Below are 18417 nucleotides of genomic sequence, written 5' to 3' on the forward strand. Positions count from 1 at the left end.
GTTATCTTTTGCCTTCCATTCTTTCTAATGAAACTAGCCATCATTCTTATTGTTTTCCTCTGGAATCCAATATGTATTTTATTCTTTGGCTGCTGGCAAGATTTTTTTAAGCTTTGGTTTTTAGCAATTGATTGTGATGTGCTAAGGTGTAATTTTTGTGCATGTGTTTATCCTGTTTTGGATATGTTGGGATTCTTAGATATGTGGGTTGATGTTTTTCATCAGTTTTTCAACCAATATCACTTCAAATATTTCTTCTGGGTTTGGATTATTCCAGGCCACATTTGAGTAAAACTCCCCTTTAACTATCAAATTAGATAGAAAAGCACATTCATAATTTTAAAGTTAACATTTATTAAAGACTTGCTCTGTCAGGCTCTAAGCTGGTCATTGATGGTAAAAGGTAAATCTGATGTGTGTCACAAGAACTGGTCCCTCCCAGGGAAGTTTGCTGACAGCAACTCTGGGGGTTTCTCCTTCCCTTTTACAAGGTGCCTCCAGAACTCAGAGTGGCTGTTCCCAGATCAACACATTTTCAAGGTGCATTATCCCAAACTCAGTGTGTCGGAAGACTGCCTGTACCTTAACATCTATGCACCGGCCCATGCGGACACTGGCTCCAAGTTCCCCATAAGGAGGCCTGCCTTGCTGGGGGCTCCAGTTGGCAGGTTCTGGGCCTGGGACCCAGGCAGAGTGGCAGGATGTCTGGAATCAGATCTAGGCCCCCACTGGGTAAAAGGGAAATGCAATTACTTGACATGTCAATAACTTTCTTAAAAAATCATTCTAATGACAGATTTACTTTATCTGCTTTTCTGATTGCTTCCCTATTGGCAGTGACTTGATCTTTGATTTTTATTTTGTTTTGTTTTTCCCCTCTGTTGGGTATTTAATGGTCTGTAGACATTTAGAAAAGACTCTGCTTCAGAGGACTCTGATTTTTCAGCTTGGGAAATCCTGTTTTAAAGAGGAGAAACGGCTTTTTCAAATTTTCTGTTTTCAATGAAGAAAGTCAGGTAATAATGTGAAATGTTTCACTTAAGAATGTGAAAGATCACTGTACAAGTGAGTAGGTAATTCTACCGTCTAATTTTGAACCACAACCTCTATCACCCTCTCTCCCCTTGCCACTGCAATGAAGACTCGCTCTATTGTATCATAACAGCAACACCTATTGAGGGCTGACTATGTGCCAGGCACGGTTCATTATCTCATCTAACCCCCACAATAACCCAGTGGGTGAGGATTATTGGACCTATTCTACAGATGAAGAAGCTGAGGCACAGGAAGGGCATAAGTGACTTGGTCCATGTTATACACACAGTAAGTGGCAGATCTGGGTGTCAAAGCCAATGCTTTGTCCAGCTCTCCTTTTTCCTCCATGGCTTTCTTCTCTTTTCCTGCCCCAAGAGTTGTAGTCACTAATATGACCTTAAAAAAGAGAAGGGGAGGGATTTATCATTAAGTATATCAATTGTGATAATATCATTTGAATGTTTGATGTTTCCTGGTCCCAGTTTTTCTAATCAGTATAGTAAAGCTTCCATACTTCTCTTCCCACTTTTCCCTCCTCTCTTCTCTTTTCTCTGTAAGTAGGGAAAAGTCTTAGAAAAGCAGCTTTTCCTCTCATATATGGTTTACAGTGATTTCCATCCTCCTGTGGGTCAACAAGTTCAAAGACAGTTAGTTAACATTTTCTGAGCACTTGAAATTTTACAACATTGTTCTACGGACTTTGGATGAAGAATTTTATTTAAACCTAATGATAATCTCATAAACGAGATACTTTCATTCTTCACATCTTACAGATGAGAAAAACAAACCTCAGAGAGGTTAAGGAAGCTGCTCAAAGTCACACAGCTAGTCAGTGGCAGAGCTGGGAATCAAACCCAGGCACTCATATGTCAGAAGCCACATGCTTAATCCTGGGCCTTCTTCAAAAGACAAAAACCTCTGATGCTGTTTGGAAAGGAAAGTGAGACATTCATATTTCCCTAAAGAAAGAATGTCCCAGCATGCATGGGGAGGGGATATGGGTGCCTGGTGGGCTGACTGGAGAGTTCCTCTCCCCTCCTTAGGTCATGGTGTGGCTCCCTGGGGGTGCCTTCGAGACTGGCTCAGCATCCATCTTCGATGGGTCTGCCCTGGCTTCCTATGAGGACGTGTTTGTTGTGGCTATCCAGTACCGGCTAGGAATATTCGGCTTCTTCAAGTGAGTCTCCCCAAGTGATTGACACCCCTGATCCCCAAGGGGCAGCTGGATAGCAGCCACAGCGGGTTCAGTGCCCAGCAACCTAAGGAGAAATGAGCCTTTAATGACATTGAACAAATTTAGCCCAAATTAGTTAGGTAATTTTAGCGGCTATAACATGTAAACCCCCAAGTCTTAGTGGCTTAAAACAATAAAAATCTCCTTCTTACTCAACTAAAATCCAATCAAATGTTTCTGACTGACAGATGTTCTTCTGTGTGGTCAATCAGGGACCCAGGCTCCTTCCATCTTGTGGCTCTGCCCTCCTCAAGGGCCCCAGATGCTCTTGGATCTGCTGTACTTGGACAGCAGATGGAGAAAGAGCATGAAGAGGATGGTCTTTCTGGGTTAGCCTGAAGGTGGCGATTATCACTGTGTTCACATACAACTGGTGGAACTCAGTCATAATAGCCACACCCAACTGCAAGGGGGATGTGTGCCCTAGAAGGTGAGGAAACAGGGTGTGTGAGCAGTTCGTAGTCTCTGCCATAGGGCCCACATCAAGGCTCCTCAGGCACTCACCTGAGAGTAAGCACTCCATTGCATGTCTTCCCTTCCTCCAGTAACATCGAACATGTTTCAGGTGCTCACTATGAGCCAGACATGGTGTTGTGCACTTGCTATGCATCCATTATAGCTCACCCTCAGAATAATTCTATGAGAAACATACTGTTGTTATTCCCATTTTACAGTTGAAAAATAGAGGCACAGAGAGGTGAAGCAACTTCCCAAAGGTCACAGAATAGATCTGGGGCTCTTGGCCACTTTCATTATCCTACTTAGAACATGGCAGAACCTAAGCCCTGGCCAGGATGCAGTGTGAGCCAAAGGAGTAGTGAGAGGCCACGGTCAGAAACTACGGGGAAGATGGCAAGGAGTCCACTGTGAATCCTACCCTCGAGAGGCTCTGTGTCATGGGGGAGATAACACAGGGACACAAATACCCTACCAGGCAGGACATGAGTAATGCTCTGAGGGTGAGAGGTGACGGAGCTGTAGAAACAGAGGGAGCTGCCAGAAACCAGCGAGGCTTCCTGAGAGAGGTGGAATTTGAATTGCACCTTAAAGATGAGGTTGGGTTTGGGGAGGAGGGGTTGGGAGAAAGCACACTTGGCAAAAGGAGCTGTCTGAGCAAAGGCTGGGAAGTTGGAAAGAAATGTAACAGCACCTGGGCCTGGAGCAATATTTGCAAACTGGGCTTTGAGCACATAGCACGGGGAGGTGGCTATGGGGCTGCGGTGGAGGCAAGAATGCCTGAGAGGGGTGCCCTGATTACACTTTTAGCAGGTCTGTACATTGGGATTCTGCCTAAGATTCCTTTGACAGAGAGTTTTCCAAAAATTGCTTATAATGTCTGGGTTCTAGTAGACAGGTAGGTGAGGATATAACCGGAGATGGATGTGAAAAGGTAGGGACAGGCCTGATTGGGAAAGACCTTGAATATTAGGCTGTGCACGGCGACTGGTTTTTATTGGATAAAGAAGGAGGGACAAGCGACTTCCCTGGTGGCACAGTGGTTAAGAATCCGCCTGCCAGTGCAGAGGAGATGGGTTCGAGCCCTGGTCCGGGAAGATCCCACATGCCGCGGAGCAACTAAGCCCGTGCGCCACAACTGCTGAGCCCACATGCCACAACTACTGAAGCCTACATGCCTAGAGCCCATGCTCTGCAACAAGAGAAGCCACCGCAATGAGAAGCCCATGCACCACAGCGAAGAGTAGCCTCCACTTGCTGCAACTAGAGAAAGCCCATGCACAGCAATGAAGACCCAATGCAGCCAAAAATAAATTAATTAATTAAAAAAATTTTTTTTAAAGAAGGAGGGACCCAGGAGTGCCCTGCAGAGCAGTATAATAGGAAGATCACTTCAGAGCAGAGCGCAGGCTGGGCTAGGGGTGCCTGGCCTTCAGATGGGGAGTCCAGTAGGGAGGCTGCTGTACAGCATAGGTGCAGGTCATGGGGTGAAGCAGGCTGGAGGATTGCTAACATGTACATGGCACTTGCTGTGTGCCTGCACCGTCAATCTTCACAACAACCATGTGAAGCAGGCACCGTTATTAGCCCCATTCAGACATGAGAACATTGAGGCAAAGCAAGTTAAGTGACTTGCTCAAGGTCACCCAGATCATAAGTGACCAGATTATGAATCAGGATAAACAGAAATGGAGGAATGGGGAACAATGTGGGGCCTATGATGGAATGGAGGTAAAATTGGCAGGGCATACGTGGCTCCTGACCAGATGCGGAGGCTGTGGGAGAGAGAAGGCGGAGTTAGGGCCAGCCCAGGGGTCATGGACAGAGGAAGGGAACCAAGGGGAGGAGCGGTGTGGGGGGACTGGAGGACAGAGGAGGAGTAGACTATGATCCTGGGGTTACTCTCATACATGGTGGGTACCACATGAATGTTTTGGTCTAGGCGTTTCTTTGATTCTGTGTTTTTCCCCTTGTTTCCCCATTAATTGTCCACTCATCCTGGGAAACAGGCTATTCTGCAGGGACAGCAGCATGGAACATGGTTAGGAGCATGGAACCAAATCTGCAACTTTCTAGCTCCTGGGCAAGGATTTTAACCTCTCTGTGCCTCATTTCCTGTCTGTGAGAAGGAAACGATGAATCCATCAGTATCCTTAGAACATGCTTGCAGATATCATTGATGGGCGTGGGGGTGACGTGAGCTGTGGCTGCAGAGAAATGCAGCCACTGCCCAAACCACTTCCCAGCAGAGGGTGGTGGGGCATGGGGTGCCAGAATAAACTTCCCAGTCCCTCAGTATCCCACCCTGAACCCCCACTGGTGTCTCCCACAGGCCGCAGTTCATAAAGGTCAGTCTTTTGAGAACAGTGTGGAGAAGGGTGAAGAGAGGACCCAGAGGGATAAAGGAGAAAGACCAGCACCACCTACCTCACAGTGTGGGAGGATTATAGGAGCATCAGCTGTAAAGCCCTTGGGACAGCATTGTGCATGATGCTGCAGCAGCTGCTATTATTATCATTATTCATTTAGTCATTCATTGGATCCCCTGTGCCCAGGGAGGTCTTGCTTCCTGGTGCAGACCAACTCTCAGGAGCAGGACTTTTCTGGAACCCATGGATTCAGGGGAGCCTATGACTACCCTGAATTGCACATATAAGATCGTCTGTTAATTTTTCTGGGGTGTGGAGCTATCATCAGATTCTCAAAGAAACCCAAATCCCAGCAGAGGGTGAGAATTAAGCCTGGTTTTCCCAGCTGCCCCAGGCCTCTGATTCTCAGCTCCTTTCCAGCTGAGGTGGCAATGCCCTGACACCAGCCCATGGCCTCTGCAACCCACTCCCTGGGCTGTGAGAAGCAGACAGCAGCCAGCTGAGCATTCTCACCCTGCCTCTTGTCCACAGCACAGGGGACAAGCATGCACTGGGGAACTGGGCCTTCATGGACCAGGTGGCTGCCCTGACCTGGGTCCAGGAGAACATCGAGTTCTTTGGTGGGGACCCACACTGCGTGACCATCTTCAGCGAGTCAGCAGGAGCTATAAGTCTTTCCAGCCTTGTGAGTTCTTCTCTTTGGGACTTGAAGGAACCTCGGTGTCACCTCATTTTTGAGGTGACAAAAATGAGGACAATGAGTCATTCACGTCTAATGGCTGCTTTCATGTTGAACAAACACTTATAAACACATTGCCTCCCTCGAGCCTCACAAATACATCGTGAGTTAGGGGCTCAATCTCATTTCAAGGACAGGGGGTGAAGGAGCTAGCACTCCCATGGCAGAATGCTTGACCTCCAAGTTCATGAGGAACCTGGGGCTCGGAGAGGTTAGAAAACTTGCCCAAACCTTTGCAGCTAGTCCTTGAAACCCCCAAACCAGGACTTTTTTCCCTCTAAGTTTAGAGCTCTTAAGAAGGCTTCCTGGGCCTCCCTGGTGGCGCAGTGGTTGAGAGTCCGCCTGCCGATGCAGGGGATACGGGTTCGTGCCCCGGTCTGGGAGGATCCCACATGCCGCGTAGCGGCTGGGCCCGTGAGCCGCGTAGCGGCTGGGCCTGTGAGCCGTGGCCGCTGAGCTTGCGCGTCCGGCAACGGGAAAGGCCACGACAGTGAGAGGCCCACATATCGCAAAAAAAAAAAAAAAAAAAAGAAGGCTTCCTGGGAAGTTTTCTTTAAAGAAGGGCTGGGTTTTGTGTGTGATAGGTGGGGAGCCCCCTGGATAACTTTTCCGGGGTCTCCTGTGTTCTCTCTCCAGATTCTGTCCCCCATGGCCAAAGGCTTATTCCACAGAGACGTCATGGAAAGTGGGGTGGCCATCATCCCTTACCTGAAGGCCCCTGGTTACGAGAGGAATGATGATGTAGGTATACGGTTAACTCTTCTTCCTCTCCTTGGTCAGCAGAGAAATGTGGTCAGGTGTCCATAGACCACATGCTTGGCTATCCTTACTGACCATGACCAAAGGATCTGATGTTGGCCCAAGGTGGCCCATGTTGCTCCATGGAAGGGCTGGTTCAATAGGAAATGGGTCCAGGTACGCAATTCACTACTGCTGTTGTGCATGAGTGTGTATGTGTGTGTGCGTGTGTGCGTGTGTGTGTAAGCATATGTGTAATAGTTCTTACATCTTATCCATTACTCTTTGCTTGTGATGTATAATTCCGTCCTCTGTATTATGTACGGCTTTTCTCCTGTACTAAACCTACTCCACCTAGAGTACTATGTTAAGAAAGATTCTGAGGTTGTTTCCAGCTCAGTGTGAAATAATGCTGTGACTGATAAATGCTGTCTGGCATGAGGGGGAAGTGAGGCATATGCCCTAGATATTTGTCATCTATCATCTTGTCTTAGTGCTGTACCAGATAAGAGGACCTAGAGACCAAGGTCTCTATATCTTTCATGTCCCAGCATAATGTCTGCTGTATATTAGGTGATTATAAATGTTTGCTGAATGAATCAGTTCACGAATGAGCTGATTCATTCAATGAATATTAATTAAGCCCTGGACTGTGGAGCCATCTCCTGGGTATTATTCGCTTTAGTGGTGCATTTTCTTAAACACCTTGTAGAAAATAACAACTTACACCAAGAGTGGGAACATAGAGTTATAATATGGTAAAAAAAAAAAGTACCCTCAATACACAGGGAATATTGATTTTGGTAACATGATATATCAAGCTTTTTTTAGTTTGTGCATTCACCACACACATATTGAGTGCTCATTGTTTTCCCTGCTCTATTTTAAGACCCATGGTTTTATAAGTGGAGAAGGCATATACTAACTTGAGAAGACTATAATCTTTTTATGGCAAGGATTTTTAACCTGGAATCCATGGAGAGTTTGAGAGGTGGTCCTAGAACTCCTACAGTTGTATGGAGACTCTATGTTTGTGCATTTTCCAGAGAGAAGGTCTGTAGCTTCCATTGGTTTCTCAGAGCATCCATGACTCCCAGAAGAGTAAGGACCAGCACTCTCAAGGGACAAGTTCTACACATGTGGGAAGTCCAATGACAGGGCGAGAAGGAGTTTAGCAAAGAGCTATAGGTAGAGGAGGTGAGGACACTTGGAGTAACAGGAGATTAGAAGAGGAAGGGGCTCATGCGGGCTGCAATGGTCTAAAAGGATATCCTGGAAAAGATGGGACTTGGGCCTCAAAGAATGAATGGAATTGGTGTAGAGATAGAAAAAGGATGCTCAGGGCATGTTCAGATGTTCCAGGCTGGGGTGGGGCTGGAGCAGAGCTATAAGCTGAGATCGATCCAGCTCTGGTGATTGCTAAAGGTGACAAGGAGGGTCAGGCAAGAGCGTAAGGATGATGCAGTGCCAACCTGTCCTCAATGTGTGCATTCCATTATGCACACATTGAGGACATTTTCCAACTTTCATTTTCCTGGAGGCTTTCAGTCCTGTGCACTGACCTGTTCCTTCTCTGGAAATAGTTGCAGATGGTTGCAGATATTTGTGCTTGCAACGTGTCAGACTCCGTGGCCCTGCTACAGTGCCTGCGGGCAAAATCCTCCAAGGGGTTGCTGAGCATCAACCAGGTGAAGAGGGAGGGGAGAGTTTGGGGACAGTGTTACCCTTTGAATGGAGTGGTAGACAAATCCTACCACTCTCTTATTTGTTTTGATTTGGGACTTGGACAGATGGGGTTTGGGGATTCATAATAACGGCTGTAAAAAAGCAATGTGGCATATAGAACCCTTATAGGTAATTTAAGGACATTGACAAGCCAGGGTGCTACTTAGCTTGGATAAGACCCAACAAAATACAAAGGTTGTCTCTATATCATTGAAGACATCTCACTGGGAAGAGAGACCACATTTGCTCCACAGGCCACTAGAAACTAAAGTCCAGATCAAGACCTGGAAGCTGGGAAGCCATTTTGGCTTGAGATGACCAAGAACTTTCTAAAAACTCAGCTGTCTGAAAAAGGACCGGCTCCTTTAGAAGGCAGTGAGATACCCACCTCTGTAGGTATGCAAGCAGGGTCTACATGACTGCTGACAAATTTCAATCACTGGATGATTCATTGGACTGGATGATCTTTTATGTCTAATCTTCCAATCTTGAGACCCTCTGGTAGTGCTTGAGAGAATGAGGTCCTTACCTGTTCGAGGAAGATGCCACAGGAAGATGCTCACACCAACCCACACTACCCTGGCCATCCCCTCCCCTCACCACTCTGCCCACTGCATTTGGCTGGTGGTTCCACACTTGAGCAAGCATCAGACTCACCTGGAGGGCTATTTGCTGGGCTGCACCCCCCAGAGTTTTGTATTCAGCAGGTCTGGGATGGGGCATAAGAATTTGCATTTCTAACAAGTTCCCAGGCGATGCTGACGCTGCTGATCCAGGAGCCATGCTCTGAGAACCGTCGTGCAGGGGTATTATATTTCTTAGGTTATTACTATTATTATCACTATTTAGCAGGTGAGGAAATTAAGGCCCAGAAAAGGTGAGCCCCTTTGCCTAAATGAATGGCAGAGCTGGCCAGGCAGCACTGATGTGTTGGGATGGGCCAAGAGTGGCTTATTTTTCCCTTCTTAATGCCCTTTGCTATAGTGGGTTGGCTCAGCTAGGCTAGGGTTCGGGGACAGCAGATTTCGTGAAGAGAAACAGCTGACGATTTTTCTCTTCTTCCTTATTTCAGAAAACCAAGTCTTTCACTCGAGTGGTTGATGGCTTTTTCTTTCCTCATGACCCTTTAGACCTATTGGCTCAAAAATTATTTAAGCCAGTTCCTTCTATCATCGGAGTCAATAACCACGAGTGTGGCTTCCTGCTGCCCATGGGAAGAATTCCTGCCGTGTCTCCTTCTGCTCCCTCAGCAGTGAGGCAGCTGTTTGCTTCACACTGGGTACGCCCATAGATTTCACCCAGCGTTATGAGGGCTGGAGCCCATCACCCAAGTACGCAGCTTGGGTGTACTCATCTTTCCTCTCTCTGAAGGAAGAGAACTGCGGATTGGGGGCAGCCGTAGCAAGTGTCCACCCTGCTCCTCGTATAGGTTTAAAGAAACAACTCTACAAAATATAAGAGAGGATTGGACCCATTTGACTTTGTTCAAAACATTACAAATGATTGTTTCAAATAAGCACTGCTACTACCTCAAAGGTGAAACTCATACAGGTTTAGAAAACTTCAGTCCTTTACACTCTCATGTCCAGCCTTGGTTCTGGTATTTGATTTCCAAGAACGCTCTCTAAGGCAGTGCAAGTTGCAAAATTGTTGAATTGTTTCATTCATTCAACAAGTATGAACCAAGCATTTACTATGTGCCCCGCACTCATAAAAAACTAGCATTCAGCAGTGAGCAAGTCACGTGGTTCCTGCATTTTTCCAGCTTACATTCTCAAGGGGAGAGACGGGTGACATGCAAGATTGAAAGGATGGTTTCAGAGAGTCTAAGTGCTCTGAAGGACATAGACTGGGAAGAGAAGGCTTCTTTAGAGAGGGAAGCAGGGGTCAGGAAAGGCTTACTCTGAGGAGGGATCATTTGAGCTGAGGCCTGAATGCTGAGTAGGAGCCATGATTTCTTGACCCTGTAGTTTGAGAAGATCCTCCACATTCAAAATAAGCTTTTCATCTGTCCTCAGAAGAGCAGAATGCTCAATTCTTAATATATCAAAGCTCATTTCTGCAGACCAACGTCTACCTTGCAAGCTGGGGGAAGTGCGGTTATGAAATACAGAAGTTTGTCGAGTTACAAGGCTAGTTGGTGACACTCTAGAATCAGAATCAGAACCCTGAGTTCACTGAGCTGTTAAAGGCATGTTCTGGTAATTATTAATTTGACACATAGAGCAATGTTTCGGCGCAAGTAGCGTTGGGGATTTTTTCCCTCGTTGTAAATGAGGCAACTGAGTCACAGGCTGTAGCTTAAGTTAGGTCTTTTAATGCTTTCTGGATCTGTGCTAGAAAAAGGAAGCCAACTGCTACTGATAATAGCCATGCCACCAATAACCACTGTTACTGTGTGCCTTCCATAAGCCAAGTGCATATTGTCTGTGCAACTTGCAAACAGGCATTATTATCCCCATTTTGCAGCTAAAGAAACTGAGACTAATGTGACTCTTAGCTAGAGAGGAGACAGCAGTGTATAAATTTTGTGTATTTAGGCTCTGCCTGTAAATGCTGAGTTCTCTATTTACCTGCTGTGTGACCTTTAGGGAGCTCCCTAACCTCTCTGAACCTCTGTTCCCTCATCTATGAAATAGGGCTAATGTTATTACCCACCTCACAGGTACACATCAGGTAGCCTAGCATATAGTCTAAGTGCTCAGTAAATGTTAGATATTGAAATTATTCAAGTGGGAGACCAGAACTTGGTGCCCAGGTCTGCATGCACAAGAGGCTGCATGGGTGCTGTCATTATTCTGTGTGACCATTGCTGGTTGTTTGAGACCATAGGAAATCTCCAAAAACCAATCCTAGCTCTTGAACGTACAGAGAGGGTTCTTGTAGTTAAAATGTACTTGTGGATTATTTCAATGACTCTGGGAGAAGACAGATATGTTTAAATATCTGTCATGACTCGTTACCCCAAGATTTTCAGCAGAAAATATACCAGAGAAATTCATTTGACAAGTGAATATTACTTCTACCCCCTCATGTTTTTAAGCTGTGATATTGGCTAGGGAAGGGTCATTTTAAAAATAATTGCTCATAGCTCTTACTCTGTACCAAGCAGCCCCTGTGTTTTTAACCATCCTCTCTGCAGCCTCACTAAGCTGCCTGCCCCTGCCAACTGCTGGCTTCTGAGACTCTAATGACAAAGGTCTTTAGAAAGAGAGCAATAAATAAACCACTAGTTTTGAGATTTTCAACCTCTCTCTCTTTTTTTTTTTGCGGTATGCGTGCCTCTCACTGTTGTGGCCTCTCCCGTTGCGGAGCACAGGCTCCGGACGCGCAGGCTCAGCGGCCATGGCTCACGGGCCCAGCCGCTCTGCGGCATGTGGGATCTTCCCGAACCGGGGCACGAACCTGTGTCCCCTGCATCGGCAGGCGGACTCTCAACCACTGCGCCACCAGGGAAGCCCTCAACCTCTCTTTTAACTTGCTGTTGAAGCCAAGTGGTGGCCTGTATTAGTTTCCTAGGGCTGCCATAACAAAATAACACAGACTAGTGGCTTAAACGACAGAAATTTATTTTCTCAATGTTCTAGAGGCCAGAAGTCCAAGATCAAGGTGCTAGCAGGTTTGGTTTCCTCTGAGGCCGCCCTCCTTGGCTTGCGGGCGACTGCCTTCTTGCTGTGTCCTCACAAGGTCTTTCCTATGCGTGCACACCCCTGGAGTCTCTGCACGTCCAAATTTCCTCTTCTTATAAGGACATCAATCGGACTGGATTAGGGCCTACCCTACTGTCCTCATTTTAGCTTAAAGACCTCTTTAAAGACCCTCTCTCCATATACAGTCACATTCTGGATGTTCAACATAGGAATTTGGTAGGGGACGCACTCAGTCCATAACATGGCCTTCCACAGGGCAGCCACTCAGCTCCTACAAGACTGCAGGTGTGACAGGGAATGGCTGCCTCTTATCAAATGTGAGGAGAAGAAACTTCGTTGCTCAACCAACCCACTGAGGCTGCTCCTTACACATGGACCGCTGGGGGCTGAAAGGGTTCCAGCCTCCCCTCCCCTCAGGGAGACCAGTTTCCCTTCTGATGACCTGCTGTGCTCACAGAGGGGGCACCTGCTTCTTTCCACAGAAGGAGTTTCCTCAGATCCTTGGGGGCTCCAACAAGTCCCTCGCCCTGCAATTGATACACTCAATCCTGATAAGTGAGCCTGACTCTCCAAGATCCATCCATTTCACAGACCTCCTTGGGTCACACACAGGGCTAGCTCTGGGGGTACATATCTTCCTCATTCATTCATTTAGTAGATCTTTACTAAGCAGAGTTCTGCAATCCCTTATCCACAATCTCAACATCCAAATCGCACTGACAACCCAAAGGTTTCTTGTAACTCACATGGCAGCCAAAATTGACCTAGACCGATATATAGCCATTGGTCTTTATTGTTGCTATACGTTCATTCACTTTATCCCACCATATGTTTCTCTGTGGGCATATTAATGTGGGGGCTGGGGTGCTGCCCCATCCCCCCACCCCTGAACATATCATATAATATGCAGCATATGTACTGAATTATCTGTCTACGAACAGAAAAGCTCTGAATTCTGAAAAACACCTGGGACTAGGGACCCATATTCACTACATACCTACATACCAGCCAGGCACTGTACTAGGTTCTAGCAATATCGAGGACCATTACTCACTCACTCCCTGCACTAGGGATATAGAGATATATTTATCCTAGACACTAGGATATAGAGATGGATTTCTTTCCTTCCTTCCTTTCTTCTTTCCATAAACATTTATTCAGTGTGTATTTTGTGGCAGATTCATTTCATTCATTTTTTATTGAACAAATGTTTCTTATGCATCCACATGCCCCAGAACTTCCCGAGGCACTGGGTGCAGTGATAAGCAGGCACTCCCCCTGCACTTGAGGGACTTAGGGACTGTCGCAGTGGATGGACATGACCGGGCACTTTGGTACGGTGCTGTACACACCAGAGCAGAGATGTGTTCAAGGCCCTGTGGTCCCCGCAGGAGGGAGCAGGTGGCTTCCTCGGGGAGGAAGACTTTGGAGGATGAATTAAGTTTGTCTGGTTAATGGAGGAGCAGGACTGAGGGGAGCCAGAGGAGCTGAGAGGACCAGTTAGGAGCAGAGAAGTGTAAGGAGATCAGTGGAAGAGGCTGGCTGCAGCAGGGGAGGATGCTGGCAGCTGTTTCATGCTATGAAAGGAATAGAAAGTTTATTCTGGGGGCTGGGAACAGAAAAAGAGAAGCATGCTTTGACTTCCACTTTAGAAATAGGCCTATGGCTGCAGAGTGGCCCAGACTGAAGGCAAGGGATCCATCAGGTCCTAAGGCTTAGAGGGGATGTTTGGTGAGTCTTGGTTGTCTGGTGATGAGAGTTGAGATGAAGGTTTCAGATATTTAAAATATGTTGGAAAAAGGAATTTCTCAGGCTGGATTGGAGATGGCCTCATGGAGGAGGAGGCCATTGATCTGGGCCTTAGCGAAGGGGAACATTTGAGCAGGAGGGCATTTCAAGAGGAGAAGGTGTCTTGAGCTAGGTCCCAGCAGGTGGGAAGAAGGGTGTGTGGGAAGCTGCAGGAGGACAGAAGGGCACGCAGTCTCTCTTCCTCCCAGTAGCAAGGCAGGAGGTACTTTCCAAATGGTAAGTAGTTTTCTCATGCAGAAGCCATAGTTTTGCTCCAGAACCCTAGGGGTCTGCACTGTGACTGCCCAGCTGCGGCTCGCCAGAGGCTCCGCATGACATATGTACCCCCCTTGGATACCTCAAGCACCAAGGTGTCTGCTGTTCTATGGGCCACGCAGGGGAACTTGCACCAGAGCCTGGACCTGCTGCAGAGCCCTCACTTGCTCTGGGCCTGATTAAAAGCAGTCGGCCTTCAGAGGACCCAGTGAATGTGTCCAAGCAGCATTCCCTGGCGTGATGTACGCTGCCTCCAAATCCCAAAGAAACCTACAAAGGGCTGTGCCTCTGTCTTAGTCTTAGGGGGTTGAGGTGCAGTAACTTTTCCCAGTGTTCCCCAGAGCACCAGACTCCCAAGAACATCACCAATGTGGCAGACCTTGAACCTTTATGTTGTTTCCCTTCCATCCTCTGGCATTTGTGCTGGGGCCACACTGAAGGACTGAAGACTGGGAGGCAGCCTGGTGTCAGGTCAAAAAAGCATGGGATGCTCTGTTAAAGGACTTGGCAATGGGTGTCAGAGGGAACTGACAGAACTGAAGGCCTGCTCTGTGCCAGGAAGCATGCTTTTCTTTTTGTATCTTGTGTGATCCTCTGAACAACAATTGTTGTTGAACAACAGCAACAATAAATAAACAAAAAAAATTATTTTTTTCATAGAAGAGGTAACTCCAAGAGACCAGCTCGCTTAGATCAAAGAGTAAAAGGTCTGGAGACAGTGCTGGTACCAGGAGCAGGACCAGCCTCAGGAGTGTGCAACCTGTGTAGTTCAAAGGGTCTAATGCTTAGAAGAGTCCTGTACTTGGTTAAATGTTGTTATCACTACCTTGAAATTCTTAGAGTTTTTGAACAAGGACCTCACATTTTCCACTTTGCACTGGGTCGCACAAGCAACGTAGCCAGATCTGCCCAGGGGTGGCTGTTTCTGAAATATTTCAGAGCGGTGTGCATACTGTGATTAGAGAATGAGATTTGGATGCAGATAGACTTGTGAAGGAATCATGCTTTCACCACTTTGAACAAACCACTTAACCTCTCTAAACCTCAGTTCCCTCACCTGTCAAATGGGGCTGATTTTGATACTTGCATCATAGGGTCACTGCATGGATTAAATGAGACAATGCATGTAAAGCACTCAGAATTTTGCCTGCAAAGGCAAATGTTTGACTGTTGTTGCTGTGTGTTGGCTATTGCTGTTGACCTAGATCTCTTGCAACCATGATGTTTTACAGCACATCCCTGTCCAGTATTTAGGATATAGCCCTGCATGCTGACCTTTGCAGTTCCCCTGCCCTTCAGAGTTCAGGAATGTTGATCAGTCCTTGTTGTATATATTCCTTCCCCTTCTTCAGGACCATGTAGAAAAGTTCTATGCCTCCATATTTTCTGGGGCCTGGACCCCATTTTCCTTCGTCTTCGGAAGTGTCTTCCCAAATATCTTAACTCTAAGCAGTAGTGGAGCAATCAGAAAGAGAAGATGACTCATGGGGAAGCAAACCTGCCCTTCTTTCTTTTTAAACAATTTTTATTTTTATTTATTTTTTAAATTGAAGTATAGTTGATTTACAAAGTTGTGCAGATTTCTGCTGTACAGCAAAGTGATTCAGATATATATATGTGTATATATATATATTCTTTTTAATATTCTCTTCCATTATGGTTTATCACAGGATATTGAATATACTTCCCTGTGCTATACAGTAGGACCTTGTTGTTTATCTATTCTATATATAATAGTTTGCATCTGCTAACCCCAAACTCCCACTCCATCCCTCCCCACCCCCCTCCCGCTTGGCAACCACATGTCTATTCTCTTTGTCTGAGTCTGTTTCATAGATAAGTTCATTTGTTGTCATATTTTAGATACCACATATAAGTGGAATCTCATATGGTATTTGTCTTTCTCTTTCTGACTTTCTTCACTTAGTATGATAATCTCTAGGTCCATTCATGTGGCATTATTTCATTCTTTTTATGGCTGAGTAGTATATATATATATATATATATATATATATATATATACCCCACATCTTGTTTATCCATTTATCTGTCGATGGACATTTAGGTTGTTTCCATGTTTTGGCTATTGTGAATAGTGCTGCTATGAACATAGGGGGGCATGTATCTCTTTGAACTATAGTTTTGTCCAGATATAAGCCCAGGTGTGAGATTGCTGGATCATATGCCAACCTTACTTTTAGTTTAGATTTTTTTTTTTTAATTTTTTTTTTTTTTGCGGTACGCGTGCCTCTCACTGTTGTGGCCTCTCCCGTTGTGGAGCACAGGCTCCAGATGTGCAGGCTCAGCAGCCATGGCTCATGGGCCCAGCCGCTCCGCAGCATGTGGGATCCTCCTGGACCGGGGCACGAACCCGCATCCCCTGCATCGGCAGGTGGACTCTCAACCACTGCGCCACCAGGGAAGCCCTATTTTTAGTTTTTTGAGGAAATTCCATACTGTTTTCCATAGTGGCTGCACCAATTTATATTCTCACCAACAGTGTAGGAGGGTTCCCTTTTCTCCACACCCTTTCCAGCATTTGTTATTTGTAGACATTTTAATGATGGCCATTCTGACTGATGTGAAATGGTATCCCATTGTAGTTTTGATTTGCATTTCTCTAATAATTAGTGATGCTGAGCATCTTTTCATGTCCCTGTTGGCCATGAGTATGTCTTCTTTGGAGAAATGTCTATTTAACGTCTTCTGCCCATTTTTTGATTGGGTTGTTTGTTTTTTTGTTGTTGTTGAGTTATATTAACTGTTTGTTTATTTTGGAAATTAAGCCCTTGTCAGTCGCATCATTTGCAAACATTTTATCCAAGTCCATAGGTTGTCTTCTTCTTTTGTTTATGGTTTCCTTTGCTGTACAAAAGCTTGTAAGTTTGATTAGGTCCCATTTGTTTATTTTTGCTTTTATTTCCATTCCCTTGGGAGACTGACCTAAGAAAACATTGTTTCAATTTATGTCAGAGAATGTTTTGCCTATGTTGTCTTCTAGAAGTTTTATGGTGTCATGTCGTATATTTAAATCTTTAAGCCATTTTGAGTTTATTTTTGTGTATGGTGTGAGGGTGTGTTCTAACTTCTTTGATTTACGTGTGGCTGTCCAGCTTTCTCAATGCCACTTGCTGAAGAGACTGTCTTTTCTTCATTGTATATTCTTGCCTCCTTTGTCAAAGATTAATTGACCATAGGTGTGTGAGTGTATTTCTGAAACCTGCCCTTCTTTCCTTTCTCCCCCCCTTCCTCCCTCCATCCCTCCCTTCCTTCCTTCCCTCCCTTCCTTCCTTCCCTCCCTCCTTCCTTCTTGCTTTCTCTCTCTTTCCTTCTTTCTTTCTCCCTTCCTCTCTCTTTCTTTCTTTCTTCCTTCCTTCCTCCGTCCCTCCCTCCCTCCCTCCTTCCTTCCTTTCCTTCTTTCTTTCCTTCTTTCTTTCTTTCTTTCTCTCTTTCTTTCTCTCTCTCTCTCTCTCTTTCTCTCTTTCCTCTTCCTCTCCTTCCATCCCCCTTTCCTTTCCTTTTCACAGATATTTTTTTCAAGGGCCTGCCATATGCCTAACACTATTCTAGGCCCTGGAAACATAGTAGTGAACAAAACAAAGACCCTGCAACCATGAAACTCACATTCGAATCAGGAAAACTGAAAACAAATAAACTAGTAAATATAGAGTACCTACTTGTTAGATGGTAATAAGTGCTATACAGTAAAATAAAGCAGGGTAGTGGATAGTAGTGACAGGGTGCTGTGGGAGGATACTGTATTATAAGGTCTATTAAGCTGACAGGTAAGAACCAACTCTTAAATTTGGCAGCTTGGAGGTCACTGGTAGCCTTGAGAGGAAAAATTTTGATGGAATGATGGAGGTAAAAGTCTGATTAAAATGGATTCAAGATAAAATGGGCAAACTGATCTCTATACTCAATACAATCCCAATCTCAATGAAAATCTCAGCAGTGGTTTTGGAAAAATGAACAAGCAGATTCTAAAACTTTATCTGGAAAATGTAGAGGTAGAGAAAACAATCTTATAAAAGAATTACAAAGTGGAGGACTTACAAGTCACCTGATTTCAACACTTATCTTTGAGCTATAGTAATTAAGAAAGCCTGCTATTGGCTGAAGGATAGACAAATAGAACAGAGTGGACAGTCTGTAAGATGGACAGTTAATCAATTTTCAACAAAGGCACTTAGATAATTCAGTGGGGAAAGGAAATTCTGTTCAACAAATGGAGCTGAAATAACTGGATATCTTAACATAAAAAGTGAACCTCAACTCCCTGACTCATATCTTACACAAAAATTAGTTTGAGACAAATTGTAGATCCAAATGTAAAAGGTTTCATTGTATTTAAACAAAATTTTAAAATTTTTTGCTTATCAAAATACGCTGTCAACAACATCAGCA

The 18417-nt window shown here is 45.4% G+C and overlaps 1 protein-coding gene across 1 annotated transcript in view; it reads left to right on the plus strand.

Moving 5' to 3' along the window:
• The first annotated feature begins 498 nt into the window (after positions 1-498).
• Positions 499-18417, plus strand: part of CES5A (carboxylesterase 5A) — a 30999-nt gene continuing 13080 nt past the window's right edge. Inside the window, exons 1-7 of the mRNA XM_007466820.1 lie at positions 499-642; positions 2079-2212; positions 5626-5779; positions 6470-6574; positions 8155-8259; positions 9369-9524; positions 12429-12501. Coding sequence (XP_007466882.1) covers positions 2082-2212; positions 5626-5779; positions 6470-6574; positions 8155-8259; positions 9369-9524; positions 12429-12501 — 724 coding nt within the window. The 5' untranslated portion in view covers positions 499-642; positions 2079-2081. The remainder of the gene's footprint in view (positions 643-2078; positions 2213-5625; positions 5780-6469; positions 6575-8154; positions 8260-9368; positions 9525-12428; positions 12502-18417) is intronic.

Source organism: Lipotes vexillifer, unplaced genomic scaffold, assembly GCF_000442215.2.
Source record: "Lipotes vexillifer unplaced genomic scaffold, Lipotes_vexillifer_v1.1 scaffold130, whole genome shotgun sequence".
Taxonomy (NCBI): Eukaryota; Metazoa; Chordata; class Mammalia; order Artiodactyla; family Lipotidae; genus Lipotes; species Lipotes vexillifer.